The 27,358-nt window shown below is 46.5% G+C and overlaps 1 protein-coding gene and 1 long non-coding RNA gene across 9 annotated transcripts in view; one reads left to right on the forward strand and one right to left on the reverse strand.

Annotated features, from left to right (window-relative positions):
* Nucleotides 1-27,358, forward strand: part of PBX1 (PBX homeobox 1) — a 325,769-nt gene that overhangs the window by 257,404 nt on the left and 41,007 nt on the right. For 6 of the 8 annotated variants that reach the window (XM_072814604.1, XM_072814602.1, XM_072814603.1 and 3 more), the window contains 2 exons: nt 2,195-2,307; nt 3,645-3,734. In XM_072814604.1, coding sequence (XP_072670705.1) covers nt 2,195-2,307; nt 3,645-3,734 — 203 coding nt within the window. The remainder of the gene's footprint in view (nt 1-2,194; nt 2,308-3,644; nt 3,735-27,358) is intronic. The other 2 variants (XM_072814610.1, XM_072814609.1) reach the window with 1 other exon arrangement.
* On the reverse strand, nt 18,034-18,770 carry LOC140626716 (uncharacterized). Its single transcript, XR_012025772.1, has 2 exons — nt 18,416-18,770; nt 18,034-18,208 (listed from the first exon to the last, which is right to left on the reverse strand). It is a non-coding gene; the product is annotated as an uncharacterized lncRNA (long non-coding RNA).

Raw genomic sequence — 27,358 nt, forward strand, 5'->3', positions numbered from 1 at the left:
TGTATCTTGTAAATGGCACATTCCATACCCTCATGGGTCCACGGATGCCATGTTCCTTGGCACCAGCGCAGCCCTTCTGGGGGTCTCTCCCAATTCCTCAGTCTGTGTGCTGATTTCCAGTAAACCATCAGCGAGGCATAAGGAGTGTGGGTTTATTGCATGGCATTTGATTGGGTGAGAAAGAAAGTATCTGGGCATCAAACTGAACACTCTCTGGGGGGGGGGGGCGGAATTCTGATATTACGTAAACAGTCACAATTTGGGGCCTCAGAGCTGACCGTCCTTGGTTCTGATGCCATCTAAATGTGAGCATGTGTTGCCACAACGATGATAAAATGGCTCTTATTATGGAGGTTACCTCTGATTAAAAGAAAGGCTTGAGAGGGATGTAGGTAGGACACGCAGGCCTGGGAATTATGTCTCTCAACCTGGGAATCCATGATCTGTGCCATGCGCTGCTTCCCCTGCATGCTGGGGAGATTGGCACCACATTACTGGAAGAAATTTCCAGGGCAAGCTGCCCTGCCTGGTCAGACCTTGGGCCTCTTTTGCTCAAGACCCCCAGTCGTCTACATCCTTGCAGAATAAGCTAAACAGAGAAAGGTGAGCCCAATGAGACGGGACATGTTGCAGAGCTATGGGGACGTTGTAGTTCCCTGAATGGTGCTCAGGTCGCCCTTTCCTGCCCCCCAGAGAAAGTATTCCCTTCTTCCCATGACAAGAGAGAGTGGGGGATCAGTTTATGTAGCACAGGAGCTAGCTGGTTCTTGGGTGTGGATGGACATCCCCCAAACAAAGAAAAATGGAAATGTTTCCTACCTTGAGGGTCTCCCCAAGTGGACCTAAGTGGGTCTTCTAAGTGGGTCTCCCCTTGGAAGTGTGAAGATATACTCGGAGCAGTTCAACATGCAGCAGAATGGCAGGGTTCAGAATTCATTGCTAGTTAAGTGACTCTTCTATGGCACAGAAAAAGCCTTCTCTTGAGCTCCAGGAGACAGCCCTCTAGGAGAGCGCAGGTCCCCGTCTTGGGAGATTCAGAAAGTACCAGAGCTGGGGCATCATTGCTGGGCCATCCCACACGGATGATGGCTGCCAGAATGTTAGGACAAGAGTGCAATTTGAGCAAGACAGTTGGGAATAGAGTGGAACTGACCTGGGTCCCTGAGGTCTCTCCTTTTCTAGGCTAACGTCATGTTTTAACCAAACCTTGCACGTTGAGCTTTCTTTCCTAATGCGCTGAGCTGCACGATGACTTCAGAATAATAGAAAGCTTCACCACGCCCTTGTGTTTAGGCCGAGGGTGGGCTGAGTGTACCACAGTGCCACCTGGGTGCTGCCTGGAGGCTATCTGGGAGAAGACTAATTTTCTGGGAGATGAAAGCCGAGGGTTGACTGCTCTTCCTGAGGCCCATTTTTATGATTGTCCTGAGCGTTATTATTAGGACTTCATATTTCATGCATGCTTCAGAACTCCTGGCCCATTATTCTGTTTCATGTTCCTCCATGATAGCAGGTGGCAAGGGAAGAAGTGACCATTCTCACATCTCCTGGCGGTCCTCAAGGCTCTCTCAGGCTGCTTGCCACCCAGCAAGGAACTTGACCTTCTTTTTAGAAATCGGGAATGTCAATGGACTCCCATCCCAGGCCCAGCCCTATTGTGGGCCATTGCCTTCATGCACTCCCCCCCGACCCCCCCACCAGGGCTGCTTACCATGTGAGGGCAGATGGGTTGGTGGGGGCATATTTGGAAACTAGCCGGACAGCTCATGTGCTCCATCATGGTGGCAGAAATACCTTTGGCTAGCCCAGATTCTTCAGCTTGTGGTCCCCTGGCAACCCCTAGAATTTTATGGGCATGAAAGAGAGGTCCTGGAGACCATTTCCAATTCAAATAGACTAAGTTGAGAAGAACAAATGAGAAGAAATACTCCCTTTTTCAGCTTGAAGTTGTTAAGGGGACACAGTCCTATTGGCAACTTGCAGTGACATGTGGCTTCACATAACATGAACGATATGCACCCTTTATTGCTTGCTCTGTTCTTCATGCTACTAACCAGACTCTGTTGATGTTATTTTTATTTTGGTATTTATTTGGGGGGTTGCTTTGCATGTCATTTCTTCCTCTTGGCTGTTAGTTGCAGGGGTTGAGCCTTTTCCTTTCTGTGATTCAGGTGCCTCACTCTTTCCTTTCCAGGTTCTTCCAGTTCTTTTAACATGTCAAACTCTGGAGATTTGTTCATGGGCGTGCAGTCACTCAATGGGGACTCTTACCAAGGGGCCCAGGTTGGAGCCAACGTGCAGTCACAGGTAGGGACCCAGCCAATGTGCCACCAGGTGAATGCATTGGAGCCCAAGAGCCCTTGGTAGTCTTGGCACTTGCCAGTTCTGTCCAGAGAGAGGAAGAGAGAGCGAGGGAGAGGGTGAGAGACAGAGAGAGACAGAGAGAGGGAGAGAGAAATGAGAGAGAGAGAGAGAGAGAGAGAAAGAGAGAAACGTAGAAACAAAATCTTGCCAACAACCAAACCAAACCAAAACAAAGACAACCGTGGTCGTGGGGAATCTCGTCCACACTTTGTGAATGCATTTGGCTCTGGCTTGTCAGCCACACTGGGAAGGCAGGAGAGCAAGCACGGGGTGAGGGGACCAAGGCCCATCAGGCACGTGGAACCAGCATATTCTTTCTTGGCTGAAGGGAAAGGGAGGAGGAGTTCAGTCCGTTGTGTCACGTTGCAGGCCTCCCTCTTGTTTGTGGGTCTCCCTCACTCAATATTTGCCAAATAAGGAGGTGACTGGTGACTAGGCAAATGCCTTCGTGTCTCCTGTTTTTGTTTCAAGCTTTAAAAACACCCACCCAGCCGGGTTGACCAAGCTCATCTTCTCAATCATCCTCGAGGTCAGGGGACTTGGGTTTCTGGTCGTGAGTCAGAGCCCACGTTGGGAAGCGAACACCAGGTCGTGTGGCATAAACCCTCGGTGTCCATTAGCGAACGGCCTGCCTTCACTGCACCTCGGGAGGCCGTCCTCCTGCCTCGGCACAGAGCCTGCCGTGAGAGGGTGGAGTGGACTGCTGGGGGCAGGATGGCTAGGGGAGCCTCTCAGCCACGGTAGCCCGCTCTCCCACCCTGCATGTGGCACAGGAGGCGACCGGCTGGCCAGCGATTCCAGAAACACTGCCTAGGGGCGAGTGTGGGGAGCCGTGGTCAGGCCAGCGGAGCGGAGGTGTTAGGCCGCACCGCTCTCGGTGAGGTGGCTGCCGAGCCCCCTCTGGGCAGAGCAGGGTAGCAGCGAAGGAGAAGCTATGTCGGGGGGCCTGTACGCCAGGGGCACCTCCTTCACCCTGCCCTCTCTCACCGCCCCCGCCACCCCGCCCCGCCGTCTCCTGCAGCGCTGGGAGTTAGGTTCAGTGGCGGGAATCCCAGGTTTCTTTGACCATTTTACCGTCTTGCTGACTGAACTCAGAAAGGAAAACGGATTTGGCAGGTAGAGAGAGGCCGGCCTCCTCCGAGCGGAGCCCTCCCAGGAAGGATGCCTCCGCGAGGACTGTGGACGTTTGGCCGCCCGCACTGTAGGCCGCGTTGTGATGCTCTGCCTCCCTTTTCCTGCATCCCCCTGACTAATTTCCTCTCTGTTGTTCATCTGTTTAGGTGGATACCCTTCGCCATGTTATCAGCCAGACAGGAGGATACAGTGACGGACTCGCAGCCAGTCAGATGTACAGTCCGCAGGGCATCAGTGTAAGAAAACAAGGCTCCCCCACCCTTTGTGTTTATTCTATCCTAACCAATTATTTCAAAGCCATAGGGCTCGGAATGCCACTTAGTAGGACCTATCTTAGCTTTACGGTCCCCTAGTTTCTCGTCTCTGTATCGGCCACGCCATCGGCAGCGTCCTCCCCACACGAAATGTGGCGACCGGGCAGGCTTCATGCAGGCAGCTGGCGTCTAGGGCTGTCACACGCAATCAGTGTCCGCATGGCACCTGCGGCCACTCGCCTTCAGCTGAGAGGAGCCGCTAAACAGGTGACACCTAGCACAACAGTGGTAGGAAATGTCACCACGAGCCGGGGCCCCGGGGACCCGGGCGGGAAAACCGGTAGCCAGAACCCCTCGCATGCAGGTCTGTGGTCTGCAAAAGAACCTTTGTCCAGTCTGTCTAAGGACGAAAACAAGAAGGAAATGAAACACAGAGGCTGGGGATGTGGGGAGGGCTGGGGAGGGGTGCGGGACCATCTTCTCCTGGTTCTTGGGCGCGCTGGCGGCTTCTGACTAGCATGAAAATTCATAGCGACAAGCTGTGTCGCACAGAGTGAAATCAATCAGACAGACACAAGGAGAACCGAATGTGGATTTGGGACAGCAATCCAACTTGATTTCTCAGATCAATCGTCCGCTATCTCAGCAGCGGTGACAGCATGCTAGGACGAGAGGCAGCCTGGAAAAGGAGGCTGTTGTGTAGATCAGGGGTCATTTCCTGGGCTTTTAGAGGTTGCGGGGGGCTCCCGTAGAACCACGGGCTAAGAACTCGAGAAGAAAACTATGGCTGATTGATGGTGATGATTTTTGTTGTCGTTTGTTTCTGTTGTGATGATTCAAATGAATTGGGGATGGACGGAAGGAAAGGTAGGCACGATGCACTAGCGTCATCCGAGTCTCTACTAACTGAGGTGCCGGGTCTGCAGTGCGGGAGGTGCTGGTCCCCTGGACCCTGCATTGGTCAAATCAGACATGGCTAAGGCGAGACTGGAAGGAATCAACCCAATACCGACCAGTTGGTTGGTTCATCACAAGGAGTGACTGAAAGAATGAGCAGTTCTTAGCCCACGAAAGAGAAAATGTGAGTGGTCTAGAGTAGTTTTGAAAGAGGGGTATTTGTGAAAGAGATTGGCTTCATCACGAGTGATCTAAACAGGGCAAGGGTAGCGGTACTGAGTAGAAGATTCAGAGAAACACGCCTCACTTCGAGCTTGAGTGGGCCTTTCTCCTGGTCAGACTTGTCCGGAGAAGGGACTGGCTGCCTCCGGAAGTCCAGAACTCCCCACCATCAGAGCGTTCAAACAGGGTGCAGCTGGCTACTCAGTCAGGATGTCGGGGGTCGGAGAAGAGAGTCAAGTACCAGGTCGTAAGTGTCTTGGTGACTTTTTAAGGCCCCTGCCAACTAGGAAACCTTTATTTTCTACCTTCTTTAGGCAGACTCTCCTCTGGATTTGTATGATATTCCTTAAGCCTCTCTCTGGCAGGAGATGGAGGAGGTCAAAGCCAACCCCGTTGAATGTAACCCTGGGCAGTCATGTCACTTTTCCAGCAAGGATTTCCAGAGCAGAGGCAGTCTTCTCTCCTGTGGTTATCCTAATTATTATTACCATGTTAATGGCTGATGCGCTGAAAGCCTGCTTAGAAAAACACAAGGTACTGTGGCAGAGGAGTTATCCTCCCCAAAACAGACTCCAGACATGAAGTTGGTCTGTGCTCAGCTGTGTGTGTGTTGGGGGACGGGGTTCAAGCACATACACGTTTACGCGTTCTCTGAGCCTATTTGAGATGTCTTCTATCTCCAAAGATTTTTTTTTTTCCAGAAAAAGCTTTGCTCTGTATACGTGGAAGAGAAGAAAAGGAGGAAAGTACCAGAGCATGGGGATGAACATATGAGCTGCAGAAAGTCTGTGTGAGTGGGCAGGAAATGGGCTCACAGTTCTGCTGTGTGACATCCTTCTTCCTAATCGGGTAGTGCAGGAGAGGGTGGCACCAGACTCTGGGGGGTCGACACTGACCCCTCTGACGCTATCTGGTGGGCTGGGAATCATTTCTGAAAGAGTGTAACCAAACATGTGCAGACAATTATGTCTGATTACATAAGCTTACCACAGAAACTGGGCTTGAAAATGCCACTCGAAAGAGTCGCTCGTGGTGCATTAATTTTTTTTTTCCCTGCGAACTGTGTTTATTTTATTTCTGAGTCTTTAACAAGCAGGGTAAATGATTCAAAGGCTGATCGTGATAAGATACATTCCTTGGGGTACCCATTTTAAATTTTTAAAATGTGCCACCTGCAGGAGACGAAGCTTGTTAGGGCAAGCCGTGTTTTTAGACAGCGGTGTTCGACGCGGACGCGTGTGAATGTGTGGAGTGGGGCTCTGGCTGCCAGGAGAGGAAGGAGAGAGGGAAGGAGGGAGACAAGAAGAGACAAGGGCAGGAATGAAAGGCTCGAGCCAAGAAATAAAAATAAACAATTCCTAAACCCAAGGCAGCAATGGAATTCCCAGCTGGACTCTGGATTGTGTTTCATTTGGTGGAGGACATTTTCTGGGCAGCCTTTATCTGCTCCCCTGGCTGGGTTTCTTAGCACCCATATCTTATCCAACCAGTGTCTATTTTAAATCCCCTAAAGTTCAGACCACTTGCCTCTTTCACTGAGCCCATGTGGTGATGGTGTGGACGGTCGGGAAGAGCTGGGAGACCGGTCCTGGTCACTCTCATGTGTCCGTAGGCAGGCCTTGTACCTCTCTTCCATAAAACGGGACCAGTAATTCCCACCCTTAATACCTCCAGCGCTGCTTTAGGGAAAATGAGAAAATAAGTAGGAAAGGGCTTGGCAAAGCAGAAATGTTTCCACATGAATGCAGTGTGAAATGTTATAAGCGATAACTTTCTAATTTGACCTTTTTTTCTCTTGTGTGAGCGGTTTTCACAGTAGGTAGTTGCTAGTGAGGATTGGTTAGGACACGGTTGTCACTTTTTTCCCTTCTGATGGAAAGATAGGCTTTCGACAAGGATGTAGAGTTGTGCAAGTCTTAAACACCCCTTTCCTGAGCGGCGGCGAGCGTTAAATTATACATCCCTAAGTCCTTTGTGCTCTCAGGTGACAACGGGCAGTACTTACCAGGTTAGAGTAGCTCTGAGTAATGGAGGGAGATTATTTCACTTCCCTGTCAATCAGACGGACTTCGGTCACTCAGCTATCGCATTCGTTCTCCTCGGTCCTTTCTCACTGCCACTGTCCTGGCTCTAGAGTATTTCATCGGCTTGGCCATTGTGCTCATTTCCTCATCACTGTTACTGACTTCAGCATCTCCTTTCTCCTGCACACACTCTCTGAATTTGGCCGTGCTTTTCCCAGAAATCAGCAGCGCCTGTCTGTTGCCCACCTAAGTAAGCTCAAACCCCGAGTCTGACACTCAGGCGTCTCCCACACTCTGGTCCCGATCCACCTGCCCTTCCACCTCACCCTCCTGACACCCAGGTAAAATCTGGATGCTGGGCAGCACAGTCAGTTCATCCTTACCTGGTAGAGCACGTCCCCCCTTGCATTTGCACGTGGCTACCATCTGTCCTTCGTTCCCGTGCCACCTTCCCCATGCTTCCCTCATCTCAAAATCATACAGCCAGCTCCTCTTTGCTTCCCCAGGTTATCCTCCTAGGCCCTTCTTCCCTGCTTCTCTCTGCTTTATCACACATACGCTTCCCTTGCATTATAGATATGTGAACAGACTTAATTGGTCTTCATGTCTTCCACTCTTGTATATTTCCTAAATATTTCCTAAATGCCTGTATTAGTTGCTCAGAACATGTTGACTGATGAATAAATCTAGGAGAAGACAAGTCACCACTGAATTTAGAAAGGGTGTTTATTTAGTAACCAATAGCCGCATTTATGTAACGGCAAAGTATCTGGAAATGATTTTTATTTTTCTTAAAGATTTATTTATTTATTCATGAGAGACACAGAATGAGAGAGAGAGGCAGAGACACAGGCAGAGGGAAAAGCCGTTTCCTCATAGGGAGCCCGATGTGGAACTCAATCCCGGATCAGGGAATCACAACCTGAACAGAAGGCAGGCGCCCAACCGCAGAGCCACCCAGGCATCCCTGATTTTTATTTTAAATGCTTTACTAGCCCACAGATATACTGTGTTTCCAGTTCAAAAAGTTTCTTAAGTCTTTCTTTTTACATATTTTTAAAATATTTTATTTATTTATTTATTTATTTATTTATTTATTTATTTATTTATGAGAGAGAAAGGGAGAGAGCATGAGGGGAGAGGTAGAGAAGGAGGGAGAGAGAATCCCAAGCAGACTCCCCACCGAGCAAGGAGCCCAACATGGGGCTCGATCCCATGACCCGGAGATCATGACCTGAGCCGAAACCAAGAGTCAGATGCTCAACTGACCCCATCCAGGGGCCCCAGGTCTTCCTTTCTATAAAATTGAGGGGTACCATCCATGTAGGAACATAACATTGTCTCCACCAGATACGGGACTGAAATCCCCCAGCATAGATTTGTGGGAGATTGAGGCAACTAGCAACTAATCAGGAAACTTAAGTCCTTCCTGTGCCTTTTCTTTTGATAAGTCATCTCTGTATTTTTGCTTCATCTGTAAAATTACTAGAGAAGCAAGCTCTAAGTTCCCTCTCAGCTGGATAGTTCTAGAGTAGAGATCTAAAGTTCTACAAGTAAGATCTTTGGTCCTCACTGTCAGCCCCAGGGATGCCAGATTCAATGGTAGACTGCGCTCCCTGGAGAACTCTATGGGGAGACTTAGTCTCTGGCATTCCTTCTAGTCTAACCCATTGCTTCCCCTTCCAATTGTATCCTGAGGTCCTAAATGGGAAGGAGGAAGAGCTGTCATTACACAAATATTTCCCTTTGAATCCTTGGAGATATGTGGTAGCAGAAAACATTATTCTTCAGGAGCAAAACACTTTATTTTTAATTATTTTCAAGTGTGAGTTAAGGGATTGAGTCCACTCCAGCCAACCTTAAGCATAAATAGAAACCCCTGCAAGATGTTTCTTATTCAAGAGTTGTAGTGAGGATGGAAATAAAGTGTTAGTGTTCTCTCCAAAAAGGCAAAGTGCCATTAACGTCAGTTTATGACAGAAGCATCTCATCAGTTTTGCTTAGTGATAATTATAGGAGTGGAAAAATAGAGTTGGAACTTTTATCTTTGTAAACCATAGCATACATATTTTTGTTTTGGTTTGCTTTTCTATCATATTAAGCAAAGAGAAGAAAAGGACATTTATTGGGAAAAAAATATAAATCATTAAGGCAAAAATAGCATCCTATTGACGTGAACACAGTGCAGATGCTTGGATATCAGAAGGGTTACTTGGTAATACTTGGCCACGTGCCATCATCTTAATTTTTCCTTAACTACTTCTGAGAGACCTCCTTCCACTTAAAATATATATTAATAAGATGTTGCCACATGTGGAATTGGAAGGCTGGGAAGCGAGAGTGATAATTAAAATTCATATGCAAATCTTTAAAAACTCATCTTAATTATATGAAGTTTTAATTCTTCTATTTTGCCGAGTGGAATTTGAGATTTTAAGGTATTAAAATATACCCAGGCTCCCCTGTTAGCTGCCTTCGAGTGCCTCCCAGTGCTGTGGCTGGGGACTTGTGAAGAGCCCCAGGGTGAAGGGATGAAGCGAGTGATGAGAATCGACAGGTCTGAACATGGTGAACCAACCTCTGGAGGGTTTGAAGGTAGCAGGAATGGCATAGATGGACTCCTGCCTTCCAGAAGCTTCCAGCCCGGCTTAACTTTATGGCAGAGTCAAAAGGAAACAGAGGAAAAAAAAAAAAAAAAAAGGAAACAGAGGAAGCCCCTTTAGCTTCTTATTTGACGAAGCTTTTAAACCTTAATACCATATCAGCTCAGCATTTGAGAACAGAAAAGCATCTCATTCATTTGAGCCCACAATAGTTGGAGAAGCAAAAAAAAAAATCTCAATATTATAATTTCATATGTAATCCATTGTTCTTCTCCCAGCGGCCAGGTGAAAGCCCTTCAAGGTACAGAAAACAAATAAGACCAAATCATCCAATGGCATCTTGATACACGCATGCATTCATGTGTTCATGTGTTCATCCATTCACCTGTCCATCCCTCCATTCAGTAATAAGTCATCCATAGTACTTTTGACCTTGGGAAAGGAGGCGACATCCTGTTATGTCCAGGTCAGGTTAGGGAAAGCCCGTACCGGAGATAATGTAAAATCCTGATGCCAGTCAGCACCTGTCTTAGCTTCCAATCTCATTCAGCACTTTGGGATTAGGTTTCCTGTCCTTGGAAGACTCAAACAAAGGAACCAATGAACTCAAGTTTAGGAGGGAAACTGGAAGTGACTTACACAGCAGAAGAGAGGACTTCAAGACCAACCAGAGGTAGTTTGAGAAATCTCCTCTCCCCCACAAGAAGCCCTACTGGGACCTGGCAAGAGAACATATCCTTTTGGGGAGACTCCTTATCCCTGTGTAGAAGCAATCGCAAAGGATTTTGTTGATCCCAAACCTAGTGATACGATCACTCTGGACGCAATCACATTCACAATGTGCACGTACACATGGATACCCATTCCGTTCCTGCCACTTTTTGCCTATGTGACCGTGGACAAATCACTTCTCCTTAATAGGACTCAGTTTCCTGAACTCTGGGCATGACAACAGAGCTAGATGTCTATGGCCTCGTCCAGTGTCCTATTCTGCTTATAAAACACGATGTTTTCCCATTTTTAGGAAAATACAGCGGGAAGGGAAATAGTTCAAAGCTATAAACTAAAGAGAAATTTGTCTTTTTGAAAAGAGCCCCACCTATGAGATGACAACGTGTGCCATGCCGTTCCCACTATAATTGGTATTTTATAGCAGCCTGCCCAGGTGGGCCGAGATCTGGCCCTACAGCCGTGCTGTCCTCGGGCTAGGATCCGGCCAGTTTTCCAGACTCCAGTAGGTCCCGCCTTCTGCTCTATAAAGAAAAATTTCAGGGATCCCTGGGTGGCGCAGCGGTTTAGTGCCTGCCTTTGGCTCAGGGCATGATCCTGGAGACCCTGGATCGAATCCCACATCGGGCTCCCGGTGCATGGAGTCTGCTTCTCCCTCTGCCTGTGTCTCTGCCTCTCTCTCTCTCTCTCTCTCTCTCTATGTGTGTGACTATCATAAATAAATAAAAATTTAAAAAAAAAAAAAAGAAAAATTTCACAACCTCAAAAGGGCAGTTTGTTTTTGTAGTGGCTCCTGAAAGTGGCCCAGCCCTTCTAGACCTCAGTAAATATTAAACTAATTAAATCGGCTGAATTTAATTGTGGGAAACGTTGGCATCGATTTCTGCTGATGGCTTCTTGCCTTCTGGGAAGGAGTTCCATGCTCTTAGCTTGTTTTCAGATAAAATGTTAGACCTCTGTCTCAGAAATCCAATTGTTCTTTTAAAATTTGGTACTTAAAAAAAAAAAAAAATAACCTCTACTTACCTCTGCCTGTGTTTGAGTTTGAGGAAATTCTTTTCCATAACTCTAAACACTAAGTGTTTATATGCTCCAGTTTGATGGAGAAATAAGGCAAAAGGCAGGACCGATTTGAGTCTGGAACAACTGACCAGATGAGTAAATAAATGAGTAAATGCTTTATTAAACAAACGTTTATAGAGAACCTTCTAATATCCATCATGGGCCATACAAATGTCAATAAGACATGGTGCTGGGAATTATCTCATTCCACACCTGCATCTCTGAAACAGAAGGTCTATACCACCCAGTGTAGCCAAAATAATAATATTCTAAAGGATTTTGGGAATGGCCATTGTGAGAGGAATTTATGTATATAATCATATTCCTAGCAACCAAAAATGTGAGTGGCTTGTAAACATGGATTGACATTTGCCATTCTTTTACAGAATTTGCAAGTGACAGTGCCAAAAACTAGTCTTTCCTTTTAGAAGCATGCTATCCGAAAAGAACTTTTCATACTGATGGAAATGTTCTGTTTCAGTGCCGTCCAGTAAGTTAACCAATAGCCACACGTGGCTGTTGAGCACTTGCAGTGTGACTAGTGTGACTGAAAAAACAAATTTTTAATTGTATCTAATTTGACTTAATTGAAATTTAAATAGCCACACATGGCGAGTGGCTGCCACTTGCCCAGCACAGTTCTAGATGCCCTGCCAGTCACGTAGTGGCCACCAAAGGTGGGACGATCGTGTTGGCAGCTGTGACCAGGCTGTGCAAACAGAGCAGACTTCCTGACACAGACCGCAGAAAGACATGCTTTCTGCCTAAATCAGCCTTTCCTAATGTAAATAGAACTCTTTATTAAAGATTCACCACGCACAAGAAGTTAACTGAGATTAGCATATTCCTATGCTTTAAACCATGAAATAATGCAGAGGAAGGTTTAAAACATAAATATATAAATGCTACATTTATTGTGGTTCTATTTGCAGGAATTGTCAACTGTCAGCCATTCATTCATCTAACCTAATAGTTTTCAAGCCTAAGCAGGACATGTCTTTGAACTCATCTTGAACCCTCTCTTTACACCTAAAAACTCTTTGGAGCTCAGAGGAGGTCCCATCTCTGTTTCAGATTTCCCAGGTACCCAGAGTCTTTGCTGGCAGCCACTGCTTGGCTGGCCCTTCCCCACCCTGGCCTGCTGGCCTATTCAAAACATGGCCCGCAGATGAGCATCATCGGCATCTCCTGGGAGCTTGTGAGCCCCATCGAGACTGTTAAATCAGATTCTGTGCTTTAACCACATCCCCTGGTGATTTCTGAGCACATTCCGTTTGAGAAGCTCTGCTCTAGCAAGAAGCACATCTGAATGCTGCTTAGGACTTACCCAAGAGAAGGAATTATGTTGTTTTCTCTTGCTGGAAGGATACCACCTTTAAAATGTTTTTTGATGTTTTATTTTAAAGTTTTTCAAGCATGCAGAAGAGTTGGAAGATTTTCGCAGTGAAACCACTGTGCCTACCACCTATATGTTGTCATCCATATTTCACTCTGCCGGCTTCATCGTATATCTATGTCCATATCTGCGTCCTTCTGTCCATCACCAACCCAGCTTACTTTTCTGATGCATTTCAGAGTAAGTTGTAAAAGTAAATCAACAGCAGGACAGGTTCACCTAAATAAACATTACTCTGGTATCATTAACTGGAGTTCAGTATTCGTTTACAGTTTTCTTTCTCTTCCGAAGTAAAATTATGCACAATTAAGCGTAGATGATGAAGGGCACGTTCTCTTGAGTTTTGATAAAGGTAATGCACTTGTGAAAAGTTTACTATCCTTTACCTTCTTGTATCTACCCCTTTCTCATAGTTTACAAAAACAAAAATGAAGTAAAAGGAAGGACAGAGTTGTCCTGAGTAATCTGTCCTTTCAAAGGCATTCAGATGTCCTCCTTGCCTCCCACTCCCCGCCGCCACTCACCCCCTCGCTCGATCTGAGAGCCAGACTCTGCTAACAAGTCTATTGCATATCGAATTAGATGCTTTATTGTACACTTGCCTTTGGTTCTGACTTGATATAACTGCTTTTAAAGGGACTTGTGTTCCCTTTGGCATAATAAAAACTTTTGAAATACATAAAAATAAGCACTGATGATATTTGAAAATTAGAGTGGATTTCCTCACTTAGAAGATACTATATCTCCCCTCTTTCTATTTTTTTAAGATTTTATTTATTTATTCATGAGAGACAGAGACAAAGACAGAGAGAGAGAGAGAGAGGCAGAGACACAGGCAGAGGGAGAAGCAGGCTCCATGCAGGAGCCCGATGTGGGACTTGACCCCAGGACTGCAGGATCACACCCTGAGCCGAAGGCAGATGCTTAACCGCTAAGCCACCCAGGCATCCCTCCCCTCTTTCATCTTGTCTTCCTCACCCTTTTCTTCTCTAGTTCCCTTTAGCTGAAAGTCCAGTTCAGATGCTTCTCCCCCAAATTATACAAACCTCTTATTTTTCAAAGCCACACAACCTGTCCAAAATGGTACTTTGTTCCTCCTTAGAGAAGTAATCTGTCAAGGGAGTGTGCAAGCAATCCCGAGACTAAGGGGATGATCAAAGAGGGTGAGGTTTTGAGGGGAGGAGTGCCAGGCCCCTCTCCCACCAGATCTGGGCGTCATAGAGGGACGTGGTGTTGCTACTGAACACTCTGTGCCCTTTTCAAGGGACAGGAGAGCAAAGGCACAGCCCAACTCCATCCGTAAAGTTCTGAGACAAACCTGAGCTCAGTATCCCAGTATCCACATTAAGAACAGTAACTAGTAACATTTAGTGTGTGTCCTAATATAGTCCAGTGTTTTTCTTAACACGCTCTTCTCCATTTTGTGGATGAGAAAACAGAGACTCAAATATTAAGTAGTTTCCTCAGGATCAAATAGCCAGAAAGGGAGAGAGCCAGGACGTGGACCCCACCAAGCCTGACTCCAAAGCCTCCATTCTTTCCCTTTGTTCAGAGGGAGCCTTGGGCTCTAGTTCTTATGTTAAGTAAAGGGAATTGGTTAAGAACCCTTACACTAAGAGAATCTGTTGTGTTTCCTGATGATAAATCTCTTAGAGCATGGCTGATAAGAGAAAAGAACTGTGGGTATTCACTTAGACTATTATGTTATGTGTCCTTTTGGGTGGCCTATAGAATGCTTAAGACCAATGGGTTTTCTTCTTAAAATTAAATCTAAAAGGTATATAGAAAGCCCTTCCCTGGAGATAGCCTACATTACATCGCTATTGTGTCTCATTTGGTTAACCAACCTAGCCAAGAACCCAGGGATCATATGAGAGAGAGCAGTGTCTCCTCATGGAGAAATTTGGGGGTTCATTAAAATACATGGCAAGACTAAGGAATCTAAGTATGAAATCAAGAGAAATCTTTTTTTTTTTTTAATTTGGGGACAGTAAAATGGAGGAAGAGAAAATTTTGCCTGTTAATAGCTTATCTATGGTAAGTTAATGGTTTTGGGGGAAGGTCAGCATTGAAGAAACAAGGGTATCTACCACAGAAGTAACTGTTTGTCTAGGACCAACAATCAGGGTAAGAAGGGACCACCTCACTTTGCTGGCCAGGACTTCTACCAAGACAGTCCCTCCTCTTTGTTGAACACTGAACAGCATTTTTAATCCATTACAAGACTAAATATATTGGGGCACCAGGATGACCCAGTCGGTTAAACTGCCACCTCTTGGTTTCGACTCAGGTTGTGATCTCACCATCATGGGATCAAGCCCATGTCAGGCTCTGTACTCAATGCAGAGTCTACTTCAGATTCTTTCCCTCTCTCTTCAACTTGTGAGCTCTCCCTCTTTCTGTCTCTCTCTCTCAAATATGTAAATAAAATCTTTAAAAAATAAAAGACTAAATTAACAAAATGCAAGGATAATATGATATGGATAAAATTTTAACAATTTAGAAGAAGAGTGACACGTGTTAAATTTAAAAGAGCTAGGAAATATGTCAACTGTACTTCCATAATAAACATTTAGATAAAGAGAGCAGGGAAAGAAGAGAAATGGGAAAGAAGAGAAATGGAATCAGGAAGAAAGAGTATACTAATGAATCACAAGGGAATGATGGGAGAATAAGAATGACAGGAGGATGAGGAAATGTAAAGCAGCAAAGTGAAGGTTAAAAGCAATTAGGACAGACAATTACTAAAGAGAACACTAAAAGCATAAAATAAGCTAGGATGAGTGGTTAAAATAAATAACATCAGCTAAGAACATACTTACCAAGATTATAAAACAGATCAAGTAGTAATAAAATAAGGAAGTGGTATAAAGCAGTAAATTAAAGAACAATTAAAACACAATAAGGATAGAAAATTAACATGCTAAAATGACATTTAATAATTGTATTAATAACTAACACTTCTATGTGCCAGGCACTTTATATGCATTATCTTATTTAATTTGTTTATTAAAACAATTAAGACATTTAAAAAAATGTCAACCAAAAACCTTTGGAGATAGGTAAAAGCAGGCATCAGAACAAAACAACAAAATTAAAGGTGAGCAAAACAGACCTGAAGATATCCATTGGCATGCCTTGTCTTGTGTGATGATTTTTGCTGTTGAAGATCACCAAGTACCTGGGCTGGTGCTTCCCAGCTAGACCATGGGTTCTGGAAGCGTCTGGTGCCATAAATGTCAGTTCTCTCTGCCTCTTGTCCTCCTGAGCTTGGCCTTTCCTAGAGGCAACTCCTGGTGATGAAAATTCTCAAGCAATAGAATCCGTGGTCCAGAACCGATGGCAGTGGGCACGCATCTCATAATCCCACTCGATTTGTAAGATTTAGCTAGCACAGGATTACCTTCTAGATGTCCTTCCTAGTCCCTGCAGACAGCACCTACCTAGTACTTAGCATGCTGGGTTGGAATGGGAGTCATTTTCTGGTTGTTTTCCTGTAATTTTTCTCTAGGTGTCCTGTTTTTTTAAACAGAAGAACCCTCACTTTGTATCCTAGCCTTCAGTCCAGGCCTGGTACATAGTAGGTGCTTAATACATGCTTTTTGCATTGAGTCTGCTTGAACCTGTAGTCAAGAGCTTTCTCTTTTCTTTTCATTCCTCTTACTTTTTGCTTACTTCTTTTTAAACCAGCAAGTAGACTTGTGGTTGGATTTTCTGCCCGCCTGGAACCCCTGCACACATATGCATTTTGGTGTTTCTGTTGTCTGGAAAGTCTCTCCCACAAAAGAATGGATTTCTTCTCCTTTTTCTTTCCATTTAACACAGCCTGGTATGCATCTTTACCTCCAACTCCTCTATCCCTTGTACCCTACGGTCTTCACCAACTCACACCCTAAGACTTTTATGGGTAGATACTCAATGACCGGAGATCTGCTGCCCTTCCCTGTTTTCCCATACTTCCCTCTGGAGCAGATGTTGCCTCTATGGCCTTGATCTTGATCCAGAGTTCATTCACTCATTCAGTTGGCAGGCTCTGTTATGACCCAGTTACTGCATTGAACATGAGGGCAAGGAAAATAAAAAGGAGATTCCCAAGCTCCTCTGCATCTCATCGAAGTTGATTGCTATGTTTCGCCTTCTTTGACCTTATTTTTTGCGGCAAGGGAAAAACAACTGATTAACATTCTTCGCAGGTAGTTGTGTTTTGAAGAGAGTTTTGAAATCATTTGCTAACTCTCTTTTCTCTAGGCAAGAGTCCCAATTGCCTTTGTCTAAGACCTCAGACCAGTGATTGCCCTGGTTGGCTTTCCAGTGAGTGCTGGAGGTTGACCAAGACCTTTCAAATGTACGAGACAAAGACCTAAATGAGATGTGGATTTTCCCGCATATGCTTTGTCTAAATTCTACATTTACTTTGTATTTTCCGATTACAAATTAACATTTAACATAGAAAATTTGGAGAATGCAGGAAAATCGCACAGAAGGAAGTTACTGCTAACTTTTTTGCTCTTCCAGCCTTCTAGCATTCTGTGTGTAAGTGTGTTTTGTGTGGATGTAGAAGAGCTATGATATCGAATGTATCATCTCATCACCTACTCATTTTACTAAAAATATATTACAAATATTTTTCAGATCATTAAACATTCTTCTCAAACATAACTTTAATAACTGCAGAAGCGTGGTATAGGGAAAGTCCATAATTAATCAGTCTCTACGGTGGAATACTTAAGCTGTTTTCTTGTTGTTTTTTTTTTTATTTTATTTATTCATGAGAGACACAGAGAGAGGCAGAGACATAGGCAGAGGGAGAAGTAGGCTCCATGCAGGGAGCCCGATGTGGGACTCGATCCCGGGACTCCAGGATCACACCCTGGGCCGAAGGCAGGTGCTCAACCACGAGCCACCCAGGGTCCCATGTTTTTTGTTTTTTTTTTACTATTACTAAAAACAGTGTGGTAAACATCATAGTTCAGAAAACTCAGTATATATTTTCTGTTAATTCCTTTTTTTTTTTTTTTTTTTTTGTTAATTCCTTGAATAAATTCCTAGAAATGGAATTGCCGGATCAAAGGATAGGAACTAGACTAAGGCTTTTGCGATATCTGGCAAACTTGTCTTCTGGGAACTTGTATGAACCCATGATTCCCACCAGCAGTTCACGATCATTCCCATTTCCTCACTCTTGGGAATAGTATCTTAGCAGGTTTTTTTTTTTAATCTTTGGCAGTTATCCAGCTATAAAATGGCCTCTCATTTCTATTTTAATTTGTATCTCTTCGATTACTAGTGAGATTGGATGTTTTTCATATGTTTGCTAGCCTTCTATCTGTATTCTTGAAATGTTCATCTTTTCCTATTGATTTCTAAGAACTTTTATACAATAAGGTTATTATTCCATCCTGCACTTTGTCAGCATGTAGACAATTGAGAAAACTCTCATTCCTCAGTGGAAGAAGGCTCTTATGGAATAAGGCCCCAGGGCTTATTCTGTTTCTGTGGAAAGCTCTTCAGATTTTTTTTAGCCTAGGAAAACGAAAGGCAGATCTCTAAGTGATACTGGTGTTGATTTAAAAAAACAAAAAACTAAAATAACCCTCCAATCAGAATTCACTTAACATTTTCTGTATTTCTCGTCTATGAGAAAACTCAGGTCTATAAAATAGAAGCTAAGAGTTTTCTTTGAAAACCTAGGGATATATCAATCAGTCAAAAACTTCCTTGACAACTTACCCTGCGCCTGGTATGATCGGAAGTATTAGGAGTTGCCAAGTAAGAACTTGGCGAGTTTATAGCCAGGACGAAGAAAGCAAGCTGCGTACATTAACAAGCTTTCTTATGACCTTCGGTTGACAAACTGGTCTTCTGAATGATGTGGTGTTTTCTGGCAGTTTGGCTGCTCTATCAGTCTCCTGGTATCTTCTTTGGCCACCTGCGAAGGAGCTCATTCTTCGGGGCTGCTGAATTTTGACACCTCCTGGGCACCGCTTCCCTGTGCCTTCTCCTTCCAGAGCAGGACATGTGCAGAAGAGCCAGGTCAGACTCCCGAGCCCTCAGCACCAACGGAAGATTCCCACTGCAGAGGTTTCTGGGGCAATGTAAGAGGAAAACAGATTAAAATTTTAGAAAATCAACCCACTCTCACACCTGGCTGAGAATCCCAGAATATAAGAGGCCATTCCCCAGTATCCACTAAACGGCTCTGGGATGGTGGCACATGAATTCTGAATTCTCAGGCCCACAGTTTGCAAGCTCTTGCCCTCATTTTGTCAGTAAATGAAATTCTCCAAACAACAATATCCTCCCCTATATAAATTAGTGCCCCATTCTAGCACATTCCCCTCCACATTCTCCGTCTGCATTCCCCCCACAGCTTCCCGCCACATCTCCCCCCTCCCCACCCTTCTGTTAGCTGTAATGACCCTGCAAACACTAAATGGCATTTGAGTGCATTAAGCAGCAAACTCTCTGGTGACATAGCAATTATGACTCTGAAATAGATTTGGTGCGTCACGGAAGATAAGGGTTTTAAAAGTTTCTGTTGTGATTATAGCCTGTAACTCCCACAAATAATAGGCTTCAAAATAAGAGGCTGCCAGTGGAGCCTTTGTGGCTTTGTCTCAGTGATGGCACGTAAATTGCTATTAATGTCCTAAGTGTACTTGAATATGCCAGTCTTTGGGATGTAGAGTTGGCTCAGTGTCTCTCTGTACGCGGCATGTCATTGTTGGTCTGATAATCTGGGGTAATTGCTGTCTCTTGGATGGTCAGAAAAGTGTAAGGGGCTTTAGCTTCCTGTGTGATGGCAAATAGCCTCAAGGTTCACCATGTGTTTCATCTGCGCGTGCGTGTGTGTGTATGTGTGTGTGTGTTCTGTGTATAGCTCTCGTTCATCATTAAGGTGTGTATACAATCTCAGTGTGTGCCCTGAGCAAATAATAGCCTTTCAAAAAAGCCAAAGCAAAATCAGAGGTTATAAAAATAAAATGAAGAATTTGGGGCCGTGTAGAATCAGCCAATCGGATAATGTATACTGAGAGTTTAAAAAAAAATAGCTTTGCTTGAATTATCTAGACTTTAGGCATATGAGTAAATATGATTTTCTGTTATCTCATACAGCTATTCTTTTCCCTTTTAAGCAGCATCTGTGTGTGTGTGTGTGTGTGTGTGTGTGCGTGCATGGTTGTATATGCATTTTTTAGGCGCTGTATTTTCTAAACCTGTATTAGTTCTCTGTAAATATGACGAAATAAGTACAAATTCTGCCCATTTATGAACACTGTGTATGGATGTGTGCAAGTGTGTATGTGTTTTGGTTTATGCAGGTGTGAGCGTAGAGGATGTTTATTCAGATATAAATACTTTTCTGCACTAAGGCCCCTCCATTTAGCTAAATCAGGTGGAGCTTATTTTTCTTTGACTCTGTGAATGAAATAAAACAAATTCTTTAAGTTTAACTTCCTTGATGCACATTTAACCTAAGGACTCTATAAGCCTGTGGGACCCAGAAACATTATGTGTAACTGTCCAATTTGTACTTGTGGCAGAAATAAGGAGCAGCCCAGCCATGAGCCTGGAAATGCACGTGACTTCATATCCTGTGCGAGCCATGAAAGGTTCCACCAAACCGTCTTGTGTGTCTGAAGAGCCTTACGTGGCGGTATTAACCCTGGGCCTTCATAACAGATGAATTAGAAAAGGATGAAGCTAAGAAGGTGCTGAAACAGATCTCGATCTCAGAGTTGACCTACATGTGTACTTTAGTTGTGTGGTGCACCATCTTGGTGTGGCAGTTGATATTCTTGTGGTTGGGTTTTGACTGTCACCACTTGGACAGCAGCTAGAGCGCATACCGGATAAGGCTGGAGACAACGACGGGTCCTAGAGAGTTCATGTTCGTACCAAGTAGATGAATACCAACTTTACTGTACAGGTCTTAAAGCTGGATGCCCCATTTCCAGTTAAGATAACTTAGTATTAGCAAGATGACACCCCACGTGGTGGTGTCTCAGGGGTATAACCCCGGCGGAGGAGAGTTTGTCTTGTCCAGAACCAAGTTTGGGGAGGTGGATTGCAGCTTAGCAGTGGGAGATACTAGAATCCCCTAAAAGAGGTCTTGGAGGCCTGTCTTGTGGTTCATAAGTTCTAGCATCTTAATTAACAGCACAGAGATTCCCTGAAGGTCAAATGCAGCCATGAGTCCCCTGCCTTCAGCCCTGAGCCATGCTCTGCCTGTGGTGCCCACCCAGTCACACGGCCTGGCCTTTTGGAACTTGAAATGTCCAAAAGCAGTGGCATATAGCAGAGACTGAGTCTGAAAAATTCTAGTTTCTGAGTCCTAGATTCCTCACCTGAGAAGTAAGAATAGGAGCTCCCACTGGGTTTATGTACCATTATGTACTCATCAACCGAAGTAAGAGAATTAGCACCACAATCCCTGTACAACAGCACAGTTAGAGTGGCCACCAGCCTCCGGAAGGCCTCAAGTACCTAACTGAGAAGCTCTCTATGAGACATGATCCTTCTGCTCTGATGACCTATGGCTGAATGATTCATCATCTCGTTGAGAGGAAAAATGAAAATCCTTCATGTGTCCTGAAACCATGATCAAGCGCTGCAACCCTCCAGCCCCGTCTTGCTACCCTCACTACCCCTCTCCTCATTCCGTTGCTTCTGGCCCTCTTCGAGGTCCTTGGAACCTTAGGAAAGGATTCGCCTTCTGCCCAGATTGCTCTTTGCCCCACCGTTGACTTGTCTATTTTCGGTCACCTCTAGGCTGACTTTCCCAAAACCCAACCACAATGAGGTCCCTTTTATACTCTCATGGCACTTACTACCATCTATAGAATCTACATTTGTCCTTTTGATGATTTGTCAAATGTCTATTTCCCACAAGGCAGGAAGTTCCAGGAGAGAGTAGATGTCAGATTTAAAAATTTATATATTGTATCTACCACTATATGCCTAGTACATAGTACAAGGTAGACACTGGGTGCTTATTTGTAGAATTCAGAATTAAGTGATGACAGTGAGTGAAACCTGGTGCTCACATAGATATTTAAATAAATAAATAAATAAATAAATAAATAAATAAATAAATAAATAAATAAATGCCACACATGGCAAAGTGTTAACATGAAGGGTCAAAAAGTCAGGGGTCCTGGTACATAGGCAAGTAGATGGTGGTATGTCTTGAAGAAGGAAGGAGGTAACTCTCAGGCCAGGCCGTGGACAATGACATGGAGTTCTAGAGACCAGAGGAGAGGAAGAGGCAAAGGCACGGAGCCTCTTGCTGGACTTTGCTATAGAGTCAAAAGGAATCTTACTTTGCAAATGGGTAGTCTATTATTTCTTGGCAGCAGCTTAAACTGCTGAAGTCTTGGTTAGCCGGGGTATCCATTCTCTACAGGAGTGGCTGCTTCACTGCCGATTTTTCTTCACACGTGGACCTTCAGAGCAAAATCTCAGGACTCAGGAGGCTGTGGTGGAGCCAGCCTAGAAAGGGATGTGATACTGGGACTTGGTTGTAAGGTCACCAGGGACTGACCTAGTGGCAGGTGGGCAGTCAGGGAGGGTACCCACAGAGTCAGGGGACCATGGAAACAGGGATTCTGGAGTGAGCAGCGTGGGATAATCCAAGCAGAGGAAGGGCTTAGGGGAAATGTGATGGCAGGTAGTAGTTGGCGAGCTGAGGTTCCAGAGCAGGACCAAAGTGCAAGAGCAAGTCACCATCTCAGTCTCAGATGAACTGTAAGAAGTAGCAAGACATAAAGCAGAAGCAGGCATGGACTTGGTAGAGATGGTGTGGCCACAGCAAAGACACACCTGTATGAAGATTCAGGTGCAAAAGGTCAAAGCAGGACAAGCAGCAAAATTGATTCTGAGTTACCTATGGTACCAGAATAAGCCAGAATAAAATATTTTTGGGTTGAGTGTGCATGTTATTCCCAATAGAGCTGCACATGGAGATATCGCATGCAACAAACTTACACTAAAAAGTTATTTGTTGTTTACCTAAAATTTGGGGGGTGTCCTATGTTATTAGGCAGCTCCAATCCCAGATCCCAAGGTAGGAGCTATGTGTGCATGTGGGTCTCAGCTTTGGAGGAAGTAATGATGGGGAAACCTCTGGTCCTTACATTTTTGTGATTCCCACTGAGGAAGTGACCAGAAGACTGTTCCAGATTCAGGGTACGGTACCTGCTTCCTCCCCGTGTCCTAGGGAGGACACTCCTTATAGAGGTGGTGTGCGAAGCCAAGGAGCTGCAACAGGCAGGATCCAGTGCTTGCTCAACTGTTTTTGAAAGAAGCAAAACAGAGCAGTGTAAATAGGAATCATTGTTCCTTGCTTGGGATAAGCTAGGAAGCACCAGGTCTCCTTGATGCCCATTTAGACAAGTTCACTTCCTGGAGGTAGAAGTTACCCTGAAACTTGGCACTGCCTCGGCTTTAGCCTTTGAATATTTTCTAGGGTACACAGCTCTTTACGTGTCCTCTGCCTGGACTGTGAAGGTCACGGGTCCAATACCATGTATCTCTCCACACCCACAATGGGGAAGGAATGTTGTAGCGCCACTAAATGTTTGTTTCCTTCTTTGTGTGTCCCTCCAAGAGATATTTATTAGAACCTGTGCTGCAACAGGCACTGTGGTAGGCACTTTGGAAACAAAGAAAAGTTCCTGCTATTGTGGTCTGGTAGGTGAGACAGACATAGAACAAATGCAATACGGAGAACACGGGGAGGGGGTGCAGTGGGGGCGGGAGCACAGGTGCATACGGAGAACACGGGAGGGGGTGCGATGGGGGTGGGAGCACAGGTGCATACGGAGAACACGGGGAGGGGGGTGCGATGGGGGTGGGAGCACAGGTGCATACAGAGAACACGGGGGGGTGCAGCGGGGGTGTGGGGACTAGGGGAGCTGAGGGGGGGCAGTGGAGGACGCCGCACCTGCAGGAGGAACAGACCTTGCTGGGGGGCAGATAGGGACGCGAGACACGTCACCTCAATCTTCAAAAGAGCCAAGGTGTGCGTGGCAGGTAATGGGACGAGGGGAGTGTTCAGGAGCAAGGAGCAGGCCTGAAACGAATGCTCCACTCTGGTTGCCTGCGGTGGCCGGAGTATTAAACACGAGCGTGGAGTGGGGGACTGAGCCAGATCAGGGACGTTGGGGGCCCAATGAGGACACTGAGCCTCACCCCGAGGCCAAGGGGAAGCCGCTGAAGGTGAAGCGGGGAGATGGGACGCAGACCCTGGAACGAGCGCTCCGGTGGCAGCTGGGGAGGTGGCTGTGGGTTGTCGGGGCCGGGGAGCCCGTGCACCGCGGGGCAGCTTCCGGGGAGGCTTTGAACGTCGTGTCCCTGAGGGACCTGTCCACGGCGCCACTTTGCCCACGAGCAGCTTTTGGGAAGCGCTGCCTGTGTGATCTTGGGAAACATGCACGCACGGCAGGAACCCCAAGCTCTGTCCTCATGGAAGCGAGGAAGATCTGGATGTGGCCCCGGGGGTGAGCCGATGTCTCCGCTCGCGTGGGCCCGTGCAGCCACGTGTGCGTGTGTGTGCGTGTGTGTGCATGTGCCTAAGAGGCCGAGGGGGTGCGTCAGGGTGCTCAGTGTTCCTTCCCTCCCCCCGCACCCCCCCCACACCCACACCCAAGGCATCTCTGGAAATGGCATCTGGCCCGTATGCAGATCGAGCTCCACTTGGTGCTGACATCAGCCAGTTTGTGGCACCTCCGCGGATTTCTGGGCTGCAAATGAGAGTTTCTTAGTGCCAGGCTCGCCTGGGCTGTCACATCCGGTGATGAATTCTCTGCATCAACCGTGTGCTGCGAAGGGGAGCTCAGAGGCAGGGCCGGAGGGAGCGGAGGGCGGCCCGGAGGTACTCAGCCCGGCGGCCGCCGCTCCTCTGCGTCCTGCGCAGCGAGGGAGAGGCAGGTGGCCCTTGCTGGGGCTCGGGAAGGGGGCGAGGAGAGAGAAGCCGGGGCTTCGGGGGCCCTTCTGCGAAGTTCTCGTGTTTGGTTCGGAGACACCGTGTGGGGCGTCCGCGTCCACACTGCTCCATCGCCGGCTTCACGGCTAGCTCGCTCTCTGCCTCCCTCACTCGAAGGCTGGGCCTTATCTGTTAGGGGCAGCCCGGCCACCTGGGGCACGTGTCCGTTATGTGCCAAGTGCATCCGGGCAGGATGCAAATAGTCATTTTTGTCCTGGAACAGTTTGTCCCCGTCTACCTTTCTTCACGTTGTGTTTGAAAGTCCAGCTTTTCTTAACTAGGAAACTGGCTGCATCTTGTCCTAGTTTTTTTTTTTTCTTTTTTATAAATTTATTTTTTATTGGTGTTCAATTTACCAACATATAGAATAACACCCAGTGCTCATCCCGTCAAGTGCCCACCTCGGTGGCCATCACCCAGTCCTAGTTTTATATTGTCTTCGCCTCCTGCTCGGGAGGGCCCACGATGAGCCGGCCACTGGCCCGGGCTTCACGGGTGGGATGAGCCGCGCACTGGGCTCTGGCTCTAGCACCTGCGGGCCGCAGGCTCCCTGGAGGCCGAGGTGCAGGCGTCCACGCTCTCGCACCAGGGCTGCTCGTATTCACCTTCCCACCCCCGTAGGGCCAGGTGCGTTCCCAGCGTCAGCTCTTCGAAGTGAGCGCGTCTGCTACGAAGGCGAGTGAGAGTGGAAGTTGGGGTGCAGAAGGAAAATATAAAAACAACGAGGCTTGCTTCTCGCCGCCCCTGCCTGGTGGCTAATGAGCCCATCAGGGACTCTCCTTGGACTCTCCGTGCTCCCGCCCCAGAGATAAACACACAGAGGCGGGGTTTCCCACTTGCTGTGCACCTGCAGTTGGAGAAGGAGATGACTCCCCGGGTTGGGTGCTCCGGGAGCGGGGTCAGCTGGTTCCCAAGACGGAGCGGCCCCTGAACGGCTCACATCGCGCGGCTGGAACCGCAGCCCGAAGAACCCGGTTGTGTTGGGCCACCTCACACTTGGCGATCGCAGAGGTTCCAGCAGGGGGGCAGCAGCCCCTGGGCCCGGGCAAACAGTGCCCCCGAGAAGCAGAGTCTCCAGCTCACGCTGTCACAGGGGATGCCTGTTCCAGAAAGGGCTTGCAGTCCTCTAACGGGAAAGCCAGAGTCCGCAGGGTCCTGAATGTGGCAAGATGTAGGGGGTCATGACAGGGGACACCCTAGGGGATGATGAGCAGGCCCCTTGGTGTCCCTGGGCCTTGGGGCGGGTGTTTCCGGAATATGGGATTTGAGTGTTCTGCACGAGGGATGCGGGCCCTGGGCGCGCCGGGACAGCTGGTCACCCAGTCTGCGTGGGGGTGTTTATGGAATAAAAGGCAGCTGAAGAGATTGATTTTATTTATCTGTTTTTAATAGAAGGTCTTGTGTCGTCTTCTTCGCCGGGCCAGCTAGCCTAATTAAAATGCCAGTTTTGATATCGGCTTGAAATAATTCGTGTCTCTACCATCTGTGAGTTCCCTGAACCCTCTGGCATCTTGTGTACCGGTCTGAGAAAACAGAACTTTTCTCACATGGTCTCCTGTTCGAGTTATTTCAACTCAGACACAAATCAAAAAGGGAGCCTCCCCGAATCTTCTGGTCAAAGTCGCACGCCTTGCCGGCTCCCTCCTAATGAGACGCCACAGGGCTCATTTTCTTGATTGATGGCTTTATTTGGGGGGCACCACTTATTGTTATTTTAATGAAATCGGAGCACGGCTAAATAATGGTAATAGTGGTGCATTATGAGCAAGGTCGTGAAAGTTCTCGGCGCCGTGTGCTGCGCCTCGGACACCGCCTGCTTTTCCGCATCTACTTGTCTCCTGCCAGGTTGAGTCTAAGACACAAGCGTCTGTTTCCTCTTGTACCAGCACTTTGCTCTCTGCATCGTGACACCGTACTTAAGGAACTTCCATCAAGTTTTCTGAAAATCCTGCACCACTCGGCAAACACACATACACATGCACACGCATAGCCGTCTATTTAGTTATTTACTTACCTGTCCCTCTGGTAGACGCCCATGGATAAAAAAGGGTCGTCAGGGCAGACAGGTCTCACGATGCTAACAGCTAACTGTCTTTGAGTGTTAGGATTATAGGTGTTTCCATTTTGTATTTCACGCTTTTTTCTCTTTTCCGAATATTACGTTGCGTATAGAATTGCATATATTATATTTGAAAATATGATATAAGCTTGTATAATCAGGAAAGATGAACGATGACAATAAGGGATGTTCTTTGGGGTAAAATAAATGCAATCGCTCTTCCCAATCTGCCCAAAATGGCACCAGAATACATGTTCTTGGTTGGAAAGGGAGGCTGAGCTCTGTGACCAGCCTGCATTAGGACGCCGAATTAATTCTCTTCTTGGTTCTGGGCGTAACTGCAGCATCTTGACCCCAGAAAGATAGCAAAGAAAGAATTCCCATTTCCCCTTCCTTATTCACCATCCGATCCCTTGCCAACAACAGGAGAAATGGGCTGTGCAGGGAGAGGGGGCGGGAGGAGCTACCTGACTAAGTCAGGAGATGGAGATTTGGATTTTTGTGAGCAATGATTCATGGATCCCCGATTGAGGTGGATTGCCCAGGATGACCTTTTGTGCTCTTAGTATCCAGACCTGCTCTTTAGTGATGGGTGGGGCGGGGAGGCGATCCTATCTTCATGCAGAGG

This window comes from Canis lupus, chromosome 38 (genome assembly GCF_048164855.1).
Source record: "Canis lupus baileyi chromosome 38, mCanLup2.hap1, whole genome shotgun sequence".
In the NCBI taxonomy this organism is placed as follows: Eukaryota; Metazoa; Chordata; class Mammalia; order Carnivora; family Canidae; genus Canis; species Canis lupus.